Source organism: Balaenoptera physalus, assembly GCF_965194825.1.
Source record: "Balaenoptera physalus genome assembly, chromosome: 1".
Lineage (NCBI taxonomy): Eukaryota > Metazoa > Chordata > Mammalia > Artiodactyla > Balaenopteridae > Balaenoptera > Balaenoptera physalus.
The window spans coordinates 157,364,245-157,384,835 of record NC_138882.1 but is presented as its reverse complement, the minus strand read 5'-3'; the positions used below and the strand labels follow the sequence as shown (position 1 = coordinate 157,384,835).

The window sequence follows — 20,591 nt, the reverse complement described above, 5'->3', positions numbered from 1 at the left end:
ACTATACCCCAATAAAAATTATAAAATTAAAAAAAAGAAAACAGCAGAAAGTGGATAACACTGTGCTGATGTGTTAGAATTGCAAAATGAATAAATAAATAAAATCATGAGTGCATTTTCTCATTAAAATAAATAAATAAATAGGCACCACGTACCGCCCCCAATTTACAGATGAGTAACCTGGAGCTTGGTTGAGTTGATTTATCCAAGGTTACATGGTATTAGTGTCAGAGCGGTGCTGTGTCCAGGCTGCCTGGCCCAGACCTGGCCTCTTAGCCTCCTAGTGGTCACCCAACTAGAAGGCAAAATCTCTGGCTCAACTACAAACTGCTCAACTGTGCTTCAGACATGCCCTGTGCATCCAACTGTGCCACCCCCAGTCCACTCCCTGTAGACGTCCCACCAGCTCCTAAACTCCATATGTCCAAGTGCATCCTCACCCCACATGCTCCTGCCTGTCCCCTGGCACCTGCCATTCTCAGGGCCAACCACCAGCCTGTGCAGTACCTTTGTGAGAAGCAGAAATAGGCACCCCTCCCTGCAGGCCGATGCAGGCCCACCAGGTTGCAGGTAGAGGTGCAGTCCACACAACCCAGTGCTGTGTCCCCCCAGCTCCAGCATCTTGCAGCTTGCTCAGGAAAGTACTGAGACTCGTCCTTGAACTTTCTCTCACTCTCTCAACTCTCTCTATTCTGCTTCTCCAGGGGGCCAGGGTCTCTAAGGAACAGGGCACCACAAACACTGTCATTCCTTACTCTCCGGAATAGCGACTCAGGACAGAGGCCATTGGGCTCTCAGACCATTTCTGAGAGAAAGGGAGGTGTGTCATAAGTCCCCCAGAGCCTGGCCCCACCAGTAATGCACAGAACCTGAGGTTTTCATGGGGTTGGCCTCTAGCCACACAAGGAGGGGACACTGGAGGCCCGGCTGCCCTTGAAGCCTGCAGGGCAAGGTGCTGGCACAACCTATGGGGTCCCTGGGGCCGTGCCGTGGAAAGACCTTTGGTCCCAGTGCTTAAGGGGGAAGAGCCCCCTGAAGGTCAAGTTCAAAGGTTCTGCTGAATCTTCCTGTCCCATTGAGTGTACAGCCACCAGGTGGCAGCGGAGGCTACAGGCAGATGGGGGAGAGCAGCCCTTCCTCCCAAGCTGAAGACCAGATGGAGTAACAGTGTTCACTGACCCCAGGATCTTCAGCCGGAGAGAGCTTGAGAGAGCACGTGCAGGTGTGTGTCTGTGCCTGTGTGAGGCTGAGGGGCACGGACAGACATACAGCTGGACAGACGACTGGGGTTTAGTCCACCTTCTGGGTCTCTTCGCCATCCCTTGGGCTTCCCTTCCCTGGGCCCAGCCCTGTCCTGGGTGCTGGTGACTCAGAGAGGAAAGTCACCCCCTGCCTGCCCTTGAGGAGCTCCCAGACCTGGGGCTGGAGCTGGACACAGACAAGGAAACAGACAACACGGGGCAGTGAGTGTAGAGATGGCTGGTGTGGCTCAGAGGAAGCCCCTAACCCAGGGGTTGGGGACAAGCTTCCCAGAAGAAGTAACTTCTAAGCCGAGCCTAGACAGACTTCTGGCGAGTCTCAGGTGCAATGATAACACATACATTATCTCTGTGTCCTCCCAGCAGCCCCGCAGGGAAGCCATGACAGAACCAATTTTACTGGCAAGTGAAAGGAGCATCTGAAAGGCCAGGTGGTCCCACAGGCAGTGAGGAGAAGAGCTGGAATTTGAACCAGAGTCTTCATGATTCTTAAGCTCAAGCTCCTGGCCACTGTGTGTACTGCTAGGGAGGGAGGAGAGCTGAGCTGGGGGCTCCAGGCCCCGGGCCAGATCTGGAGGGGAGGCAGATGCCTCCCACCCGCATCCCAGAGCAAGTTCTGCCGGCTCCAGCCATCTGACTCACCTGTGAGGTTGGTCCAAGGGGATACGGTAGGATAAGGAGAAAGTCACACACACTCTGCACCTCTCCCCACACCCACTCCTCTACCCTGGACTGGGGGAGGAGACTCTGGCCAGCAGTAGTTCCCATGTGATGGCTCCCTGAAACACAATAAGCAAGCAGTATTCCTGCTCATGTCACTCTGAGCATAAGGGAAGTCATCTTGAAAATCATCCCAACGCCCTGTCACTCTGTCTTAACAACAGGTGACACTCAAGCTAGAACTCTGCAGCCTTTTTTCAAAACCATCTCCAGGCTGGAAGTTCCTCTTCAAGTCTAACTGAAGTAAGCAGTGTTGCAATCTACCTTCACCTCTTCATTTCCTGGGTGGAGCTTTTAGTGCATGAGTTTGGGTGTAACCTGTAACGTAACCCTGTGAAATCCACACGTTTTAGGTAGGGGAAGAATAAGAAAGGTGCAAGCCCTGTTCCAGGAAGCTGGAAGAGCAAGACGTCTTGTGTGGGTAAGAGAACCTCGGGGTCCTACAGCCAGGGCCTGGGCAGCCTGTGCATTCTGCCCAGAGAGCAGGTGGCGGGATAAGCAGGAGGTCATGCGACATCACACAGGGCACAAAGAGTGCGACTCCAGTGAGGGCACCGGAGTCCGCCCGCCAAGAGGAGGCATCAGGGAAGCGTGGGCACGTCGGGGAGAGCTAGGGAGGGGCCAACAGGGAGAGCCAGCTGGAAAGAGAGGTTGGATGCGAGGTGAGAGAGAGGCCGGTGAGCACTGAGTTCAGGTGGAGGGAGGAGAAGGGAGAGACGCGACAGACACAAGAAGATGGAGGTAAAAACAGGGCGAGAGATACGCTCAGAAAAAGACAGAAGCACAGAGACGGAGATGAGTAAAGGCTGGGAGAGCCGAAGAGGAGGCCGGGCCTGGGCGGGGGAGGTCCTGCTTGGGGAGAAAGGGGTGGGGAGGGAGCAGGAGGGCGTTGAAGGAGCGTCCTCCCCCTTGTCTGCCAATCAAGGAGCTCAGAATCCGCTTCCCCCAGGGCCGGGGGCGGAGAGCTTCCCCCACCTCCCCTGCCGCCCCGCCCGAGCCCAGAGGCTCCCCCTCCCAGCGCCGCCCCCTAGGGACTGGCTGTGCAGCCCCGATAGATGGTGGGGGGCCCAGCTGGTGTGTTATCAGCCTTCTCCAGGAGCCAGCCCGAGCCACTCAGCGGCTGCCAGTCTGCGATTAGGCCCCCGGAGGGTCATTAAGCACCGCCCTGGCCCGGGCCCAGCCTCCTTTCCCTCCCTCCTCTGGCCAGGCTGGCAGGTGGGAACTGGCGATAAGGACTGGGGGCTCTGGCAGTTCTGGGGTCGGCAGCTCCATGCCCCCTGCCCCCTGTCAGGGCAGGAACATGGGGGTGGAGGGAAGGTCAGTGCTAGCCCAGCACGGCAAGGAGCCCGGGATGGATTTCCCACCATCCTGGTCCTGCCCGTGGGGAGGGGGCTGAGGAGGTCCCTGGAGAGGCCCAGGCAGCCTGCTGGGGATTCTGCCTCCCCACCCGACCCCAGCTCCCCACTCCCCACCCTCAGCGCCAGGGCAGGGCAGCAGCTGCCACAGCCCCTGCTGGTAAAACCTCGCAAGTGTGAGGGGCTGGAGGGAAAACAGAGGGATGGTATCTCTGTCTTCAGGCCCTGGCAGGCCAGTGAGGGGTCAGACTGGAACCCCCCAGGGACAACAGGGGGCAGAGGTGGGAGGGAATGTAGCTTCATGCAAGGAGGATCAGATCCAAGGCAGCCAAAGGCTGGCTGGCTGGTCAGCTGACTCCGCCCTCTGGTCTAATCAAGGAAGACTTCCTAGAGGAAGAGGAACCTACGCAGGGCCAAGGAAAAGGAATATGCAGAGTTTCACCTGGCAGAGATGGGTGAAAAGGCATCCAGCCATGTGCACAAAAGCCTAGAGTGGGAATCACAAGAGCTCCAGCCACAATTCACTGAGCTGAAGCCCAGAGAGGGGAGGCAAGTCACACAGCAAGGCAAAGACCCAGCCAGCCCTCTGCTCAGGGATCTTCCCTCTGCTGCAGGCTGCCAACTAGACCCCAGTGAGGTGAGAAGGATAATTCGGATTTCAGATGGGTCTCCCCAGGGATATTTGGGTGAAGCCCTGAAACAGCAAAGGAGCAGCTGTAATGGAGAAACGAGGGGCTGTGACAGGTTGGGACAGGTGACAGAGGGAGACCGTTGGGACAAGGTGGGCTGCCTCCTGCCTTCCAGCCCCTCTCCTCTGGATCTGGGAGTGCTCCTGGGGAAGCCAGCCTCCAGTTGTCACCCCAGAGAGAGAGACAGAGGCTGTTCCCATAAGAATGACAGTCACAGAGGTGAGGGGCCTCCAGGGTCAGCCAGCCCGGCTGAGTCAAGCCTCCTGTGTCCTCTCCCTCCTGCTTCATTCCCCTGGGGGCCCAGTTCCTTGGCCCCGGCCCCCCCAGGACTGAGAGTCAGTGGCATTAGGGAGGATGATTCTACCCGAGCTGTGTGGTGGGACTGGCCAAATCCTCCACAGAGGGTTAGCAGAGCTCAGAGACGACAGTGACCCTCCAGAGTCACACAGCAAGTCAGCAGAGGAGCGCAGGCTCCAATCTGGCCTTCCTGAGTCCTAGCCCAAGACTCTTTCCTGGGGCTTCCTATGCCCAAAGCCCAGCCCAGAAGGGCTACGGGCAGGAGGACAGCGCTGGATGGACGAGAGATGAGTGAGCCCACTTCAGTGCCCGGCAGCATGGAGACAGGGGGTCAGGAAGTTGGTGCTGCATGAATCGCCCAGAATCGCCCAGAATTGTAGTTGTGAAAGGCAGGTCACGAGAGGGGGCCGTGTAGGAGGGTCTCCGCCTGGAGTAAGGGCTGTGCTCCCTGGCCCCAGGGGTTCTCCCAGAGAGGGCTTCCTGGGAAATCCTCCAGAATCACCGCGACAGAGGCTTTGGAAGATGATTTCGGAAAGCAAGATCAGGCCTTGCTGGTAGCCTGAGGAGCTATTTCTGAGCCCTGGGAGCCTCAGACCCAGCAGTACAAAACGTTTTTATTTCACAGAAATTAGAGCCATTTCCAGAGTTGGGGGGAGGGAGATGTGAGGCAGGATGGGAGGTGCTGAGCTGATTGTCCTTTTCAGAAGGGTCTTCTGAACTGAATTGGGTGGGAGACCCCCTAGGACCCCAGAGGCACGGCTGAGCCCCAACGTGGACATAGTCTGAGCTCCGAGCTTGGCTGGAGGGTGGGGCAGGTGTGAGGGCTGGAGGAGTCAGCCCCTTACTGCAGATTCCTGTATAGAGAAGGAGGGGCCTGGACATCGGGCACAAGGAAGCAGGGGTCACATTGGGGTGCTGCGGACCTTGCCCTCCTCCTCCGGGTTGTTCTCATAGGCATTCTCATGCTCACTGGACCTGAAAGAGGATGACAGGGGTCATTGCTCCTTCTGTCCCATCGCCTTCTCCCTGCCCCATCCTGCATTTGTGAGGGCAGTGTCTTCCAGAATAAATGTCTGAGCCCCAGAAGGGGGTTCCCCTGACCACATCTGGTCTTCGGCACCTGAGACCGGAGGCCTCTCACCACCACCCCTGAACCCCATCTCTCTCTTCCACCTAGCCCCTCCCCCACTGGGCCCCCATTGAACCCACCTCCCCACTGAGCTCCCTCCCCTACAGATCCTCCCCACACACACTGAGTCCCCCAACTCATCCCTTCAGAGTCCCCTCCCCGCACTGAGCCTCTTTTCCCCACTGCACCCCTACGAGTCCCAATCCACCCCCTGAGCCCCTCCCCCGACCAAGTCCCCATCCCTTTACTGAACCCTCTCCCCAAACTGAGGCTGCATGTCCCCATGGAGCCCTGAAGTGCTCTCAAAGCCCCCATCGCTCACCATCTCCCCACACGGAACCCCCTCTCTTCACTGAGCCCTTCCCCATATGAGCCCCCATCCTCTGAGCCCTCTCCCCTTCAGAAGCACCTGGTCCTGAGGTCCCCAGGGCACCCTGGAGCACAGGGTGGTCAGCCCTATACTAGCACCTCACCTGAAACTGGCCTCCATCGAGGAGTACTTGCCATCCGTTCCTACCAGGATCCCATCTGCTTTGTTTCCAACGGTCAGGACCATGTTCACAGGCTCCCTGGGGACAGAGCTCATCATTAGGGCTCTCTGGGTCCCCTCTCCCTCTGTTCCCCCTCCTCCCTCTAGTTCTATATGCTCTAGGGCAGAAGCTCCTCTCTCCAGCAGGGCCCTGTCAGCAGCCTGATTCTGGCCATGGGGCCGCACACCTTTCTCCCTGCTCCACCGTGGGGCCCTCAGGTCCCAGCCTGAGATCTACTAAAGATGTCCCCCAGGCCTTGCACCGGCCACCTCCTAGCCTCCCTCTGCTGTTTTCCTCTGGCCTCAGCTCTGTTCCAGGGCAGACCCAGCAGGACTCAGTGTCTGCCCTAGATTTCCACAAGGTTCTCCTAGGCGGTAGGGGCAGTCACTGAAGGCAGAGCTGGGGCCAGTGGAGAAAAGAAATATTTCCGACAAAAATCTCCTCGCCTCTTACTCAAGTGTGGCCTCTGTCCCCAGCTCCCCAAACACCACTCTTATGAGGGTTACAGGGACCCTAACCACTGCTCATCTTTCCTCGGACATCCCATGGGCACCTCAGACTTAATATGTCCCAAACTGCCCCAGATCTGCCTCCTGTGGTCTGTGTCTCAGTGGGTGGTCCCATCAGAAGCCTGGATGTTATCCCTGTCCTTCCTCCCTCCTGTCCTCAGTGTCCCCCCCCCCGCTCCTAGAAAGCTCTTAGACCTGTCCTCTTTCTCCATCCCCTCTGCCACCTCCACAGCTCAGACCCTCTCCTGACCTCATCCTCATGGCTCACCTCACCTGCAGACTGGCCCTACCCATAGCATCCGCCACAGGGCAGCCAGTGATTCTGCTCCGGCCGCATCTCATCCCAAGACTGGCTTACAAACTCGCACTGGATTCCTATTGCACTAAGGATGAAGCCCAAAGTTCGGGGCTTTGGTGCCCAAGGGTCTGCTTGGCCTGGGCCCTACCGACCTCACCAGCCTATCTCGGGCCTCTCCATCCATGAGCTGCTTCTTTTCCCTCAGTGGGTCCTGCAGGGCTGCTGCTGGTACCCAGGCACCAGGTCGCCTGTGTGAGAGCTGGGGCAGATGCAGCCTTGCCCCAGAGTCAGCAGGTGCGGAGTGAGCTGGATTTCAGCCCAACCCCTTCTACCTTTGTGCTCTGCTCCGAACTCAGGACCCCCAGTGACTCTTCCCTCAACGGCAGGGCTCTCCCACCCCACTCTGTGCTGTGACTGGCTCCTGCCTGGGCTTCAGGATAAACATGCAGTAGGAAGACTTCTCTGACCACACCCTCGCCCCCCGGCTCAGGCCCACACTGCATTCTGCCTGCTCCTTTAGCCTCAGCGCTCACACTGAGATCACCCCTTCCATGTTCGCCTTCCCTTCTGGTCTGGGAGTCTGTGAGCACAAGAGTAGTGTCTGTCCCATTGCCCCTCTGTAGCCCCTGCATGTGACACAGCAGCAGACCCTGAAGAAGGGCAGAACATTCCTGTCCAGGGGTTTTCACAGCTTCCCTCACAGAAGGGCCACTGTCCCAACTATACAGATAGAAACACTGAGACTCCAAGAAGAGAAGACGGCTCCCCAAAGCGCAACAAGTGCGCTCTCAGGGCTGGGCTCCAGCAAGCCTCAGCTCTGGTCCCTGAGACCTCGGGCCTCAGTGCCCCTTCCACACAGTGAGAAGAATGGGCTCAGGGTTTCTGCGGCCCTTCTCACTGCTACCAGAGCAGTGGCCGTGGTCCTGGGACCTCCCGGCTTGCGCCGGTCCAGCTCCCAGGGCCCCCGCACAGCACTCACTGTTCTTCCTGGCACCAGAAGTGGTTGACAGCAAAGGCGATTGCGACGAGGACCAGGAACACAGCCACGGCAATAAGGCCCTGCATCCAGGGCTGCAGTTTCCCCAGGCCTGGAAAGGGAGGAGTGGGGGGCGGGTGCTGCGGCGGGCTGGGCACAGTGGGGCTGCCAGTGCAGGTGGGGTCTCACGCCCCCGGGGCTGGGGCCTGTTAGAGGCTACCAGCCTGCTGCCTGGACCAGTGGAGACCTTCCGGGGAACGAGGACCCATCTGACCTCTGGGCTTAGAGAAGGGACCGTGGTTTGGAGGAAGACAGGACTGGGAAGCAGGAACGGAGCTGAGGAGGCAACAAGCCTGAGAGAGCAGCATCTGAGGTCCAGGCAGCCCAGAGCGTCCCCTCACCCCACCCCCCACCCCTCCCCCCGCCCCTTCCCCCTTCCCCACCCCCCACCCCTCCCCCGCTGCAGTGGGTCACGTGTGCAGGGCCCCCAGGGAGTGCCTAGGCCCCAGGGACCAAAGGGCAGCCCCCTGAACAGAAGGCCTAGGCCTTTCCAGTGAGGGTGGTTCCCCTCCTCCCCGGCTCCCAGGCTGAGGCAGCCCAGAACTAATAGGACTAGGCTGGCATCTGGAAGATCCTGTTCTGTAACAGAGGTTTCTGTGGGGTTGGGTCGGCGTGGGAGTGCGAGGCGGACCGGGCTGCTTGGTTCAGGGTGCCAGGAGTGCCCAGAGAAAGGGGTGGGACAGAACGTCTTTGGAAAGTCAAGACAGAGGGACAAGCTCTCCTCTGGGTCTTGGGGGCCGGGAGGGGAGCTTCAAACCTGAGCCCCTTTTGCCTTCTCTGGCTCAGTGCCCCAGGGACTGGGCCAGAGACCACTTTGAGGTCCCTTCCAGGCACCTTCTCTGCCTTTTGCCCCTTGACCCTTGACACCACCTCTAACCCTCAGGTTTCCCAGAAGTCTCTGCCCTCAGCCACTGGCAGCCACAAAGGGCTCTCCTCTCCCCAGATATCACTGTGCTCTGTGAGCCCGAGGGGGCCCGGCCCCTCAGAGGACAGACACACAGTAGCAGTTAGAGGTGTCAGGAGGGGACAGAGGCCAACAGGAGACTTTTGAAGAATCCTGCCTCCAGGCCAAAACACCTGCATCCCTAGTGCCATCCTGTATCTTGAGGGGCCCAGGCTGAACATCAAAAATCTCATTCTGCCTCACTACCGCTCAGAAGTCCTTCCTTGAGTCTACCTGAAAGCTCTCCTGCTGCAGGGAGGCCCTGCCTCTTCTGCAAGTGCTCTCTGAGCCTGGCAGGTGTTGGGAAGGAGGGAGGGCTCTGGGAACTCTGTCCTGCGGCCAGGTCAGCCCTTGCTTATCTCCTTGGGTAACAGAAGATACGCAGTATGGTTACTGTAAGTTCCATACTTGCCAAAAAGCTGTATTTTGGACTCATTGTTTCCCCAAAAAACAATGGTTCAGACCCATTGTCTCCTCAGGTCAGTGGTTACTCAAGGACTGGGAGTTAGGGCTCAAGCCCTGGGAGGCTTGTCCTTGCTTCTTCCAGACCCTGCAGCCAATTCCTTCCAGACACACCAGGGACACTGCTCCTCCTTCCAGGTGGCTCTGGGATGAACATATAGCATAAGGGGCAGAGCCTGGGGCAGGAAAGAGGTGATCTGAGCCCTGTCCCTTCTTGCTCTGCTGTGTGACCCACACAAGTTACTCCACCCCTCTGATCTTCGGTTCCCAAAGAGGGCTTCTAAGACCTGAGAGACAGAGTTGAAGCAGACATGCATGAGAACTCAGGGCATCTGCAAAGGAGGGGTGCATTGGGAGCATCTCTGCCAACCCGCTCTGGACCCAAATCCCACCTGCAGAGTCCCCAGACTTTGGCTGCAAATGCAGCCTCACAGCGCAGGGCTGACACCAGATGGTGGGTGTGGTGCTTTACCAATGTGAAGCCCTTTCCCACCCCTGAGTGGTAGCTGCCCAGGGAGGTGGGTGGGACAGGTTTATTGTCCTCATTTTATGGATGAGAAAACTGAGTCTCAGAGAGGGACAGTGATTTGCTCAAGGCCACACAGCAAGACAGAGGCAGAGCTGGACAAAGAGCTCAGGCACATGGTGGAGGCCACACTGGGACACTGTCTTCTGGGTAGGAAGCTGAAACAACTTAGGCCAAAGCCATGCGCAAACGCCTGACAGCACTGCCCGCCCCTGAAACAATCCTGCCGTTGAGGGGTGGCTCACACACTACTCCCACCCTCCTTACAGTCCCCGATGCTCTGTCCTCAGCAACCAGCCACCTCTAGGGCAATTCCTGCTCCTGGAACATGGGTCTCAACTCCCCTCCCCGACCCTAGACCCTAGATCCAATATTTCCCCTGCTACACCCATTTCTCACTTGTGGGAAACAAGTCACAGACAGAAACCTGTGTCTGCCTTTGGAGGTTCCTCTGGCTAAGCCTATCCCTGCTCCCCCTTCAAAGTATAGGTGCCAAGGGTGATGAGAGGGGCCAGAAGGCCACCCCTTCCACCCCGGGGCTCCCAGCACCCAGGCTGGCCCTCTCCGTACTGCAGCCCCTCTCCCCACCCCAGGCTGGCCCAGGCCTGCGCTACCTTGTTGACCGCTGGTGGGTGGCACTGCCGTGAGCAGGCCCAGGATGACCAGGCCGAGGGCAGACATGGCTGCAGGCGGCTCCTGGGCCTTCTCTGCGGCCGCTGGAATCTGGGCTCCTGGAGCTGCCGTGGGGCCTGTCGGTGTCTGTTGAGATCAGCCTGGTCTCCGTCTGACCCTGGAGGAGAGGTGCTAATAAGGAAGGAGGAGAGGGAGAACGGAGGAGGGAAGGTGGAGGGAACCTGCCCTCCCTCCCATGGTAATGTGCCAGGCCTGGCCTCCCCTGGCTGGAGCCCAACCCACTCAGGCTGGCTTTCGAGGTCATCTTCCAGAGACCATGGGTCTGAGGTCCTGGGAGATGTGGGGAGAATCGGGGCCTCACCTCCAAGCCTCAGGCCTCCTGGAGTCTTGCGTCAGCTCCCCCTTCCTGGCAGTGGGGCTGGGCTCTAGGGAAAGGATTGACACATTCTTGCTCCTGCCTTGAATGAGCCCAGTGGGCGGGGCCTCTGGGAAGGCTGAAGGTGGGATTAATAAATTTGCTGGCTGGCTCGGGGACACGGGGAAAATCCCGGAGGCTAGGGAAAGGTCAAAGCTGCCCCCCTCCCCCGAGAGCCTGGCCTATTTCCTGTTCTTCCCCTCACCTGTCCCCACGCAGCCAAGCCAGACCCCGGGGCCCCAGTCCTGGGGCACAGCCCTGGCTTCTGTCCCTGCACTCCCTGCCCAGCTCAGTAACTCTCTAAATGCATCCTCTCCCATGGGGATCACAACAGAGGGCCTGAGGGTCCCAGTCCCAGGCTTCCCCACCCAGCCCAGCTGACCTGACCCAGTTCAGCTCCTCCTCTTGGCCCCAGAGGTGGTCCCTGGAAGCTGGGACAGGATCTGGGCTTGGTCAGAGGCCTCTACACACACCTTCTGATCCCTCTCCACCCATCACAGGGAGAGAAGTAAGTGAACACAGCCCTGCTCTAGAGGACAAAAGAACAACACCCCAGGTGGAAGGTCCAAGTCTGGGGCCCTGAACCCCTGGGCCCTCAACTCCCAAGATCCCATGGAGTCCATGAGACCCTCCAGCTCAGGAACTGAGAATGACCCAAGTACCTGTCGAGGCCCCGGGGCCAAGGGCCATACTGGGTTTCCTTTCTCCCCACCCGCTACCCTCCCCCAGGAGTACAGGAAGCTAGGGATGCTGGAGTTTGGCTCCACAGATGTCAAGAAAGAAGGAGCCAGAAGACTGGGGCAAAGTCTCAGAGGTGGAGGGTCCCCAGAAGCCAGGGCGTGAGCTGGAAGCCCCTCCACAGCGTCCCCGCCCAGAAGCCACCAGACAGCTGCTCACAAGACCTCCTGGGAGGCCCTTTCGATTGCCAGTGGTAGCACCCAGACATCACGCCTCGTCCCTGCTTCCTGTGTGTGTATGTGTGTGCCCACTACCATGGGTGGTACACACAGCCGTGCAACGATGGGGTCTCAAGATGATGTAGGGGAACGTGGCTTGGAGATGAGTGATGCCTCCTATACCTAGATAGTTGTTGTCTGTCCTACCCCAACTTGGTGTCTTCAGAGTGTGCTGGCACAAAGTTTGGCTAGAGTAGGCACCCTGTGTGTTAATGAACAGCCAGGGAATCACTGATTAGAATGCAGGGAACTGGGTTGAATGTAACAAACAACCACTGACGCCTTCTTCTAAGCAGGGGAGTCACAGGGTCAGATTTGCATTCAAGAAAACACCTCTGGACAGCATGGAGAATGAAAGGGGAGCACAAAGACCGGAGAAAGGGAGGTCACGGGGAAGCTGCTATAACAGCTGGGGACGCGGGCTGCAGCAGGGCAGGGCACAGGGAATGGGCTTGAGTCATATTTAGGAGGATTAAATGGACGGGACATGGTCACTAGAACACTGACTGGCTGGGCGTGGGGCGTGAGGGACAGGGAGGAGCTGAGGGTCACTCCCAGTTGCAGGCTTGGTGGTGCCTCCGGAGGGGCCAGACCAAGTTTCAGGAGGTAGGGCGGGATGATGAGCTACAGGTTTAGATGTACTGTGCTTGTGGACGCCCCAGAGGGAAGCATCCAGAAGGCAGTGGGTCTGGAGTAGAGAGGCGCATTTTGGGAGCCGCCTGCATGGCGTTGGTAGCTGAGGTAGGGCGCACGTGGTCTCCCCAGGGTGTGTCTGTGTGGGTGTGCGCACGCGCACGTGGCAAGGAGAGAGCCAGGGCAAGGAGGGAAGCAGTGAGGGACCAGGACACAGCCGAACGCATAGGGTCTTTCAAAGGAAGAGGAGTCAGGGTGGAGCGAGAGGGGAAACTCCAAGAGAGTGGGTGTCCCACAAAGTGTGGAAGGTGAGATCCAAGAAGAGACGACAGGCAGGGACCCCCCTCCAGCCAGTGCCCCCCAGAGCAGCCCAGCGTCTCCCATCAGTCCCCAAGTCCCAGCGCCTGCCTCTCTCATACAAGCACCACCCCCTTCCCTATAGAACCTGGGGAAGGACAAGAACTCCCTGGGCCATGCTTTGGGGACCCTGCGTGAGGGGGGTGAGCAGGAAGGACATCAGGTGACCAAGAGGAGGAAAACACACCTCCCAGGTCAAAGTCCCAAGCTTTAGAGCAAAACAAGTTGTTCCGGAAAAGGGGGGGTGTGGGTGGACACTTGGCTTTGAGGCTGGTCCCTTCTCTCTAGGTGTCCTCATCCAGCTGAGGGGGGCGGTCATCTCCCCAGCTACATGGACACAGCCCTGGGTCCCCATGGCAACAAGTTGGAGCCCCTGCTGGTCTGGCTTGGGTCCAAGATCTGGACTCAGGCCTCAGCAGCCCCACGGGGCTGGACCCTGTGTCCTCATCTCTGAACCACTGTTCCATCAACGCTCAGTTCCTCCCTCCTGTTCCCAGCCCAGCTCTGCCACCCCGTGTCATCAGGCCCCCTTAGGCCCTCCACACAGCTAGGTCTTGTGTGATCACCCTTCAGAAAAGCCAAAGCGGCCCTCACTGCTTCTAGGAGTCCCCTTTCTCCGCGCCCCATCCAGCCTGCCATTCCACTCGCTGCCAGCAGGTGGCAGAGTCTAGCCCCGATCCCCGACTAGTTGGGGGAGGGCATAGAGGGGAGCCAGTTTGCAGCTGAAGGTTCTGCAACTTCCTCTCTCCAGCCCCCCACTTCCGACCCCTTCCAGGGGTAGTTTGAAGGAAGGGAGGGTGGACGCTGACAAATAAACAGTCAGTGATGCTGTGAACAGCGCACCTGGCATGCTCAGGGCTATGCTCTAGGGAAGCACTAACAGCTAACTCGTTAGGGATGGCGTCCTGGCAGGGCTGATGCTCGGAAAAGTTTAGCTGAATAGTTGGACCTAGCAGAGAGACAGCTTGGGGGAAGGCATCCAGGCAGAGAGCTCAGCCTGAGGAAAAGCACAGAGGCACATTCTCGTTGGGGCTCAGAGCACAGAAGTAAAATGTTTGTTAACTCATTCTTATATTTCATCTTGCTAATGTCTTTGCTGCAAGCCTGAGAGCTCCTGGAGACTTCGTTTTATTCATTCAAACAGATCCTACTTACATCCCTTCAGGGCTGCCAGTTACTCTTCAGATAATACGCAGACTTCTTAGCATCGGCTTGAAGACCCCACCACCTGCCCTTACCCTCCTCTCCAGCTTCATCTGGCCCCAGGGCCTTTGTCACTTCCTAACAGCAGCCAAGCTCTCTCCTGCATCAGGGCCTCCACCACACTTGCTCTTCCCCTCTGTTTGCCTGGCGGATTCTAACCAATCCTCCAAGTCTTGTATTAGGTGTCACTTTCTCCAAAGGGCTTTCTTTGATCTCCCTTCTCCCCCATCTGAAGTCACTCCTTCTGTGAGTCCCCTGCTCATCTCTTCACAGCCGTTATCACAAATTGCAATGACATGTTGATATGTGTGTTTACTCATTAGTGTCTGTCTCCCTGGAGAGAAGGCATCGTGTCCATTTCAGCCCCAGCACACTAGTACTGAGCACACGTGCAACAAATGTAAGTCTCAGCGTATCCAGCGCCTACCTCTGGCCTGGCAGAGAGCAGCTCAGAGAATGATTGTTGAATGAGTAAGGTATTTTAGCTCTAGTCAGGGCCTTATCTTTCTTTGTCCTCTAGCTGTGGGCGCAGAGCGTGGATCTGCTTCATCTCTGGGTGAGAGGAGACAGGGTCACGGCTGTTCAGAGAAGCTGGACCTGGCCAGCTCGGGATGAGCATGAGTTTCCATCCCTAGAGGTGCACAAGCCAAGGCTGGGAACCAGGTCCCTCAGTGAGGGCAACTACAGAAGGGGTTCTGGCCCTTCCATCTCTGGAAACCTGTCATTCTGTGACTCCGTTAAAAGACTATGGTAGATTTTTGTATTTTAATCAGGTTCTGAGGAAGTGGGCTGGTTAGGGGTGAGTCTCTCTCCTCTCAGACTCAGCATTTGGTTCACCCAGCTCACTTCACTTAGCAATCCCTCCACAGGAGCCCACGGGCAGTACTTGGGTTCATGAACTTGCATGGGAAAAACATTACATCTGTATCTCACTAACCTCTAACTGAAATTCACCATATTCTGCCATTAGGAATGAAGGCATCAAACCACAGTCCCTCTGTGACCTTTACCTGTCACCATACAATTGTTGCAGATATCTGGATGGATTATTTCTGCTCATCACTATGGAAATATAACAGTCATTGGGACTAGACTTCCACTAGATCTTATCATAAAGTACATATAGTTACTATATTGCAAACTTGTATTTTTAATATTTTAATAACTGTATTTCAATGTAATTGGTTTCCTTGCAATGCCACGCATTTTATTTTATGCATTTAAAAACATTACTGGGCTCCCCTGGTTGCTCAGTGGTTAAGAATCCACCTGCCAGGGACTTCCCTGGTGGCGCAGTGGTTAAGAGTCCGCCTGCCGGGACTTCCCTGGTGGCGCAATGGTTAAGAATCCACCTGCCAATGCAAGGGACACGGGTTCAAGCCCTGGTCTGGGAAGATCCCACATGCCTCGGAGCAACTAAGCCCGTGTGCCACAACTACTGAAGCCCTCATGCCTAGAGCCCGTGCTCCGCAACAAGAGAAGCCACGGAAATGAGAAGCCTGCGCACCACAACGAAGTGTAGCCCCTGCTCTCCGCAACCAGAGAAAAGCCTGCGCGCAGCAACAAAGACCCAACGCAGCCAAAAATAAATAAATTAATTAAAAAAAAAAAAAAAGAGTCCTCCTGCCAATGCAGGGGACACAGGTTCGAGCCCTGGTCCAGGAGGATCCCACATGCCACGGAGCAACTAGGCCCGTGCACCACAACTACTCAGCCTGAGTGCCACAACTACTGAGCCCACATGCCTAGAGCCTGTGCTGCACAACAAGAGAGGCCACCGTAGTGAGAGGCCCACGCACCGCAACGAGGAGTGGACCCTGCTCGCCACAGCTAGAGAAAGCCCGCATGCAGCAACAAAGACCCAACGCAACCAAAAATAAATAAATTAATTAAAAAAAAAAAAAAGAATCCGCCTGCCAATGCAGGGGACACGGGTTCGAGCCCTGATCCGGGAAGATTCCACATGCTGCAGAGCAACTAAGCCCATGTGCCACAACTACTGAGCCTGCGCTCTAGAACCTGTGAGCCACAACTACTGAAGCCCACATGCCACAACTACTGAAGCCCGCGCACCGAGAGCCTGTGCTCCACAACAAGAGAAGCCATTGCAAAGAGAAGCCCGTGCACCACAACGAAGTGTAGCCCCCGCTCACCGCAACTAGAGAAAGCCCGTGCACAGCAACGAAAACCCAACACAGGCAAAAATAAATAAATAAATAAAATTTATTCAAAACTAAATAAATGAATAAATAAGAGCATTACTCTGAGAAGGGGTCCATAGACTGCCCAAGGTTTCCATGGCACAAAGAGTTAGGAAGCCCTGACACAGGGAGCCTGGGGCAGGTCTGCTCAAAGCAAAGCCACGTGATCTCAAGGTCAGACCTGGAGAAAGATTGGCACTCTCTGGACAGAGGCTTTCTGGGGCTCAGAGCTGGGGGCTACGGTCAGATTGCCCATTGAGGGCCCCAGTGCCCGGGGGGCTGCAAGGAGCAGAAAGCAGAAAGGAATGTACTGGCTGGTCCTAGGGGACCCCACTGGGCTGGTGAGATTTATGGCCAGGACTCCCCAGTGGGGGAAGATCAATCACCTCCTGCTGCCCACTCACTCTGCCAAGAAACTAAAGGGCTGGCCCTGGGCCAAGGGCCCAGCCTGCCAGCAGAGGTCCCAAGACCTAATTTTTGCCCAGTGGTTCCAGCACAGCCCTGCTCCCCTGCCCCAGGCTGTAGGTCAGCAGTGGAATCCCATGGTGGGTGCTGGTTTCTAGAATCACGGTCTCTCCTGGCCTAAAGGCTCATCCTGAGTAGTGTGATCTTGCGCCTCATTTTTCAGCTGGGGAAATTGTGACCCAGAAAGAGACAGTCACTAAGTGATCAATAGTAGGCAAGATAGGGCTGAACCCCAAGCATTCCTATGCCTAGCCCAGTCCCGCTGTGAAGCACCTACCTGTTGGTCAGTTTCCCAAACAGCAATCGGCTTCCTTTCATTCATTCACTCAGCACACATGTACTGTCTCCCATGGGACTGGAGACACAGTAGTGAACAAGGTAGAGCTTACGTTATACTATTATCGAATTACCATTGCACCAAATATTTCAAAGGAGATGGAAGGGCGCGAAGAGTATATACATGGGTATACCCTCTAGTTTACGAAATCAAGAAAAGGTAGTATTAAGTCTAAAATTCACTTCTTCATTCATTCTGCAAATGTTTATTGAATGCCTTCTGTGGACCAGGCACTCTTCGAGATGCCAGGGATACAGTAGTGAACAAAACAAAGTTCCTGCCCTCACAGAGCTTATATTCTAGAGAGGTTAGCCAGGAAGCAAACAAATAAACAGATAAAATAGGTCACATGGCAGTAGGGGAAAGACCAGATAGGATCAGGAAGATCAGGAAGATGCGGCCCTGGCAGGGAGGGCTGTGCTGTTTTACACAGACACTTCAGGGAAGGCTCCTCTAGAGGTGACATTTGAGGAGAGCTGAAAGTGGGGAAACAAGATATTCAGCTGTCAGAGGGGAGAGGATTGCAGGCAAGGAGAGCAAATAACACGTACAAAGGCCCTGGGAAGGAGCACAGAGGGAGGTGTCATTGTGGCTGAGGGAAGTGAGTGCAGGGAGAGGGCAGGAGAGGAGGTTTGAAAGGCTGCAAGAGGCCACTCCTCTGGGGCCTGTGGGCGCCATAAGGACTTCGGCTTTTAGTCAGACTAAGACAAGAAGCTCTTCGAGGACGTTGAGCACAAAAGACGTGATCTGGCTGCTGTGTTGAGAAAAGGCCACAGGCAGCAAGAGGACCAGAAGCAGAGAGGCCAGTTAGGAGGCTACTGAACACTCCAGGCAAGAGATGTCAGTGGCTTAGGTCAAGGGAGCAGCCATGAACTGGGGATACGCGATCTGAATCTAGGTGTCTTTTGAGGGTAAAGCGACATGACTTGGAATGTGAGGGAAAGAGGATGGCATCAAGGTTTTGAGTCTGCTCAGCGCACTAGGCTGAGATGGGGAAGGTTCAGGAGCTCCGGGCCATTCTTGCTCAGAAGGGGCAGGATTTGCGAGTTTGGTTTGGAGACGGGTACGTGAATCTGGAGTTAAGAGGCAAGGTCCAGGCCGGAGATGTACATTTGGGAGATGTGGGACAGCGATGCAAGGCTCCCCTGGGTCCCAGGGAGAGAAGATCTGAAGTGCTGGGCTTGAGCAGTGGTAGGGAGGAGCCCTTCCAGGCTGGGTAAAAGCCTATGGGAAGGAGCCCCAGCAGGAGGAACTGATTGGAGATGGGCTTGGCCGGAGAGCAGAGGGTAGTTGGGAAAGGGGTCTTGAGGGCCTTGCAGGACCTGTTAAGAGGTTTGGTCTTTACCTTACAGAGTATACTGAGCCATTATGGGGTTTTAGGCGAGGAAGTGCCATAGGCAGTCTTGCATTTCAGCAAGATCTCTCCAACCACAGCTTGAAGAATGGGTTAGATAAGGCAGGAAGCTGTAAGCAGGCTGTGTATGGGGGTAGGGGAGTAGGGGGGCGGGAATCCAGGAGAGAGATGGTGTGGCAAGGCTTAGAGCAGTGCATGGAGAAAAGTGGGAGGATCAAAGATCAATTTAAGGGGTACAATTGGCAGGCTGCAGTGACCACATGGATGCAGGGAGGAAGGGCCTCCAAAGAGAAGAGTCAAGGCGGCACCCGTGTCCCCACCTTGGACAATGCTTGGATGTTGGTGCTGTTTTTTAAACCAGAGAATACTAGAAGAGCAGCAGTTTAGGAGTGAGGAGAGAGCATGTATTCCTTCATTTAACAAAACGTTCAAAGTGTCTGTTCTGTGCCAAGCACTGTTCTAGGCACTACAGCTACGCAGCCCTGCCCTGGGGGAACTCACATGTTAGTGGGTAAGACAAACAATGAGCAATGAAACATGTCTGGGCTTCTAGTGCAGACAGGCTGAGTTCGCAGGGCCTGGGGGACATCTCAGGATGCAGCTAGGGGTGTCGGTCTGGCGTTCCTGAGAGAGATCTGAGCTGGAGTTACAGGCTTAGAATTTAGCAGCTCATGGGTGGTGGCTGAGGCCTTAGGCAGAGATGATATGGCCATGATAGGGAAGGATGAGACATCGGGCTGGGACCCAGCCTTAAGAAATGCCCTAATTAATATGGGGACATGTGTATACATATAGCTGATTCGCTTTGTTGTGCAATAGAAACTAACACGGTATTGTGAAGCAATTATACTCCAATAAAGATCTATTAAACAAACAAATTAATTAATTATTTTTTTAAAAAAAAGAAATGCCCTAATTACATGGATGGAGAGTGGGTCCCCATCTGAACTGAAGGGACGATAAAGAAGCAGCACATACGGCCCTTATAACCTTACGATCTACAAGCATCAGGCATGCCTCACATTTCAGGGCCTTTGGAGTCATGTAACTGATTTTATTTCATCCTAACTAAAGCTGTTTTCTTCCCTTGTTACTAATTTTGCCATTGGTCTATTAAATATTTGGAGAAGCTGAGCTTTCAGCCTGAAAAGGAGCAGCCTCAGAGGGCTCTGTCTCCAGATCAGAGAGCGAAATTGTGCTCTGTGCCCTCTGAGCGCCAAGCTGGGGATGATGAGAGGAGACACACAGAGGCTGGGTTTGGTTCAGTGAGAGAAAGGCTTGTCTAAAAGAGCAGTCTAGTGATAGCAGAGATGACTCTGAAAGGTGCTCAGCTCCCCGTCACTAGAGGTGTGCAAGCAGGAGCTGTGAGCTTGCAGGGGGGAGGTAGAGCACAGCAAGGGGCAGGGGAGGGATGAAGAGACTCAATGCCTAGTTCCTGGGGACTAGGAAGTGTGAGCTGAGGGTCAAGATGATCACCCGCCAGTAGTTTTGTGATCTGAACAAGTCTCTTCATTTCTCTGAGCCTTCGTCTCCCAGTAATGCTGCACCAGATTGATTGGAGCATAAAGCATCTGAATACCTTGTAGCTTTAGATACTTGATAAGTGTTAGGAGCTCCCAGATCCGAGCAAGGTGTCAAGTGTTCGAGCTGTACTGCCCTGTCCCAAACCGCTCCTTTTTCAGAACGGAAGCACCAGCAGGGTGGAGAGGGGTATGTTCTGCTGGCCACATGTTCACCACCTCTAACTCGGTCTAGAAGGAGCCACACCCAAACCATCGGGCCATTTCAGGCTTGGAGCTTTTATCTGAAAGGTCAGACTTTGACCTTCAATATGAAAATAACTTTCAAAGGCTGCACTCAAAAGTTAAACAAAATGCAATTGCAATTTCACAGTTGGGAAAAGAAAAACATGGGTTTTTTTTGCGGGGGGTGGTTTAAGGGAGGAAATACATCAAAGCATTCATTGGTGACCTGGGCTGAGTTTGTGATTTTTTTTTTTTTTCCTTCTCTTTCTGTTCTTTCGAGATTTTCTATAACAAGGAATGTTTGTTTGGGGTGGAGGGTAGGGGGCAGTGGGGAGAGACCTTGTAGTTTAAAAATAAAATAAAATGTGCATTAAAAAGGCAAAATCAAGTTACTTTTCCAAATTTTTACTGATGCCCTTAAATAGCCCAAAAGTTAACCCAGAGCCTTTCTTTGCCAAAGAATCCATCCCTGGCCAGGCAGGGCCACTAGGGCTCTGTGGAAGAGCCCAGTCTGTCTATTATCTGGCTAACGGGGGGCT

General features: G+C 55.5%; 1 protein-coding gene across 2 annotated transcripts; it reads right to left on the bottom strand.

Annotated features, from left to right (window-relative positions):
- Positions 1–4,914: 4,914 nt before the first annotated feature.
- On the bottom strand, positions 4,915–10,853 carry PDZK1IP1 (PDZK1 interacting protein 1). Of its 2 annotated transcripts, none has more exons than XM_082433764.1 (5): positions 10,748–10,853; positions 10,368–10,543; positions 7,766–7,874; positions 5,923–6,018; positions 4,915–5,295 (listed from the first exon to the last, which is right to left on the bottom strand). In XM_082433764.1, the coding sequence occupies exons 2-5, from the start codon at positions 10,432–10,434 to the stop codon at positions 5,223–5,225; spliced, it is 345 nt and encodes a 114-aa protein (XP_082289890.1). In that variant the 5' UTR covers positions 10,435–10,543; positions 10,748–10,853; the 3' UTR covers positions 4,915–5,222. The 2 variants fall into 2 exon arrangements, with proteins under 2 accessions (XP_082289890.1, XP_082289891.1); XM_082433765.1 differs by having other exon boundaries at positions 10,368–10,557; positions 10,748–10,835.
- Between the last annotated feature and the right edge of the window lie 9,738 nt (positions 10,854–20,591).

Coding starts and splice junctions, on each gene's coding strand:
- PDZK1IP1 (XM_082433764.1), bottom strand. CDS start 10,434: ATGTCTGCCCTCGGCCTGGTCATCCTGGGCCTGCTCACGGCAGTGCCA. Junction 6,019..7,765: donor TTCTGGTGCCAGGAAGAACA/GTGAGTGCTGTG, acceptor CTCTGTCCCCAG/GGAGCCTGTGAACATGGTCC. Junction 5,296..5,922: donor TCGATGGAGGCCAGTTTCAG/GTGAGGTGCTAG, acceptor ATCCTCTTTCAG/GTCCAGTGAGCATGAGAATG.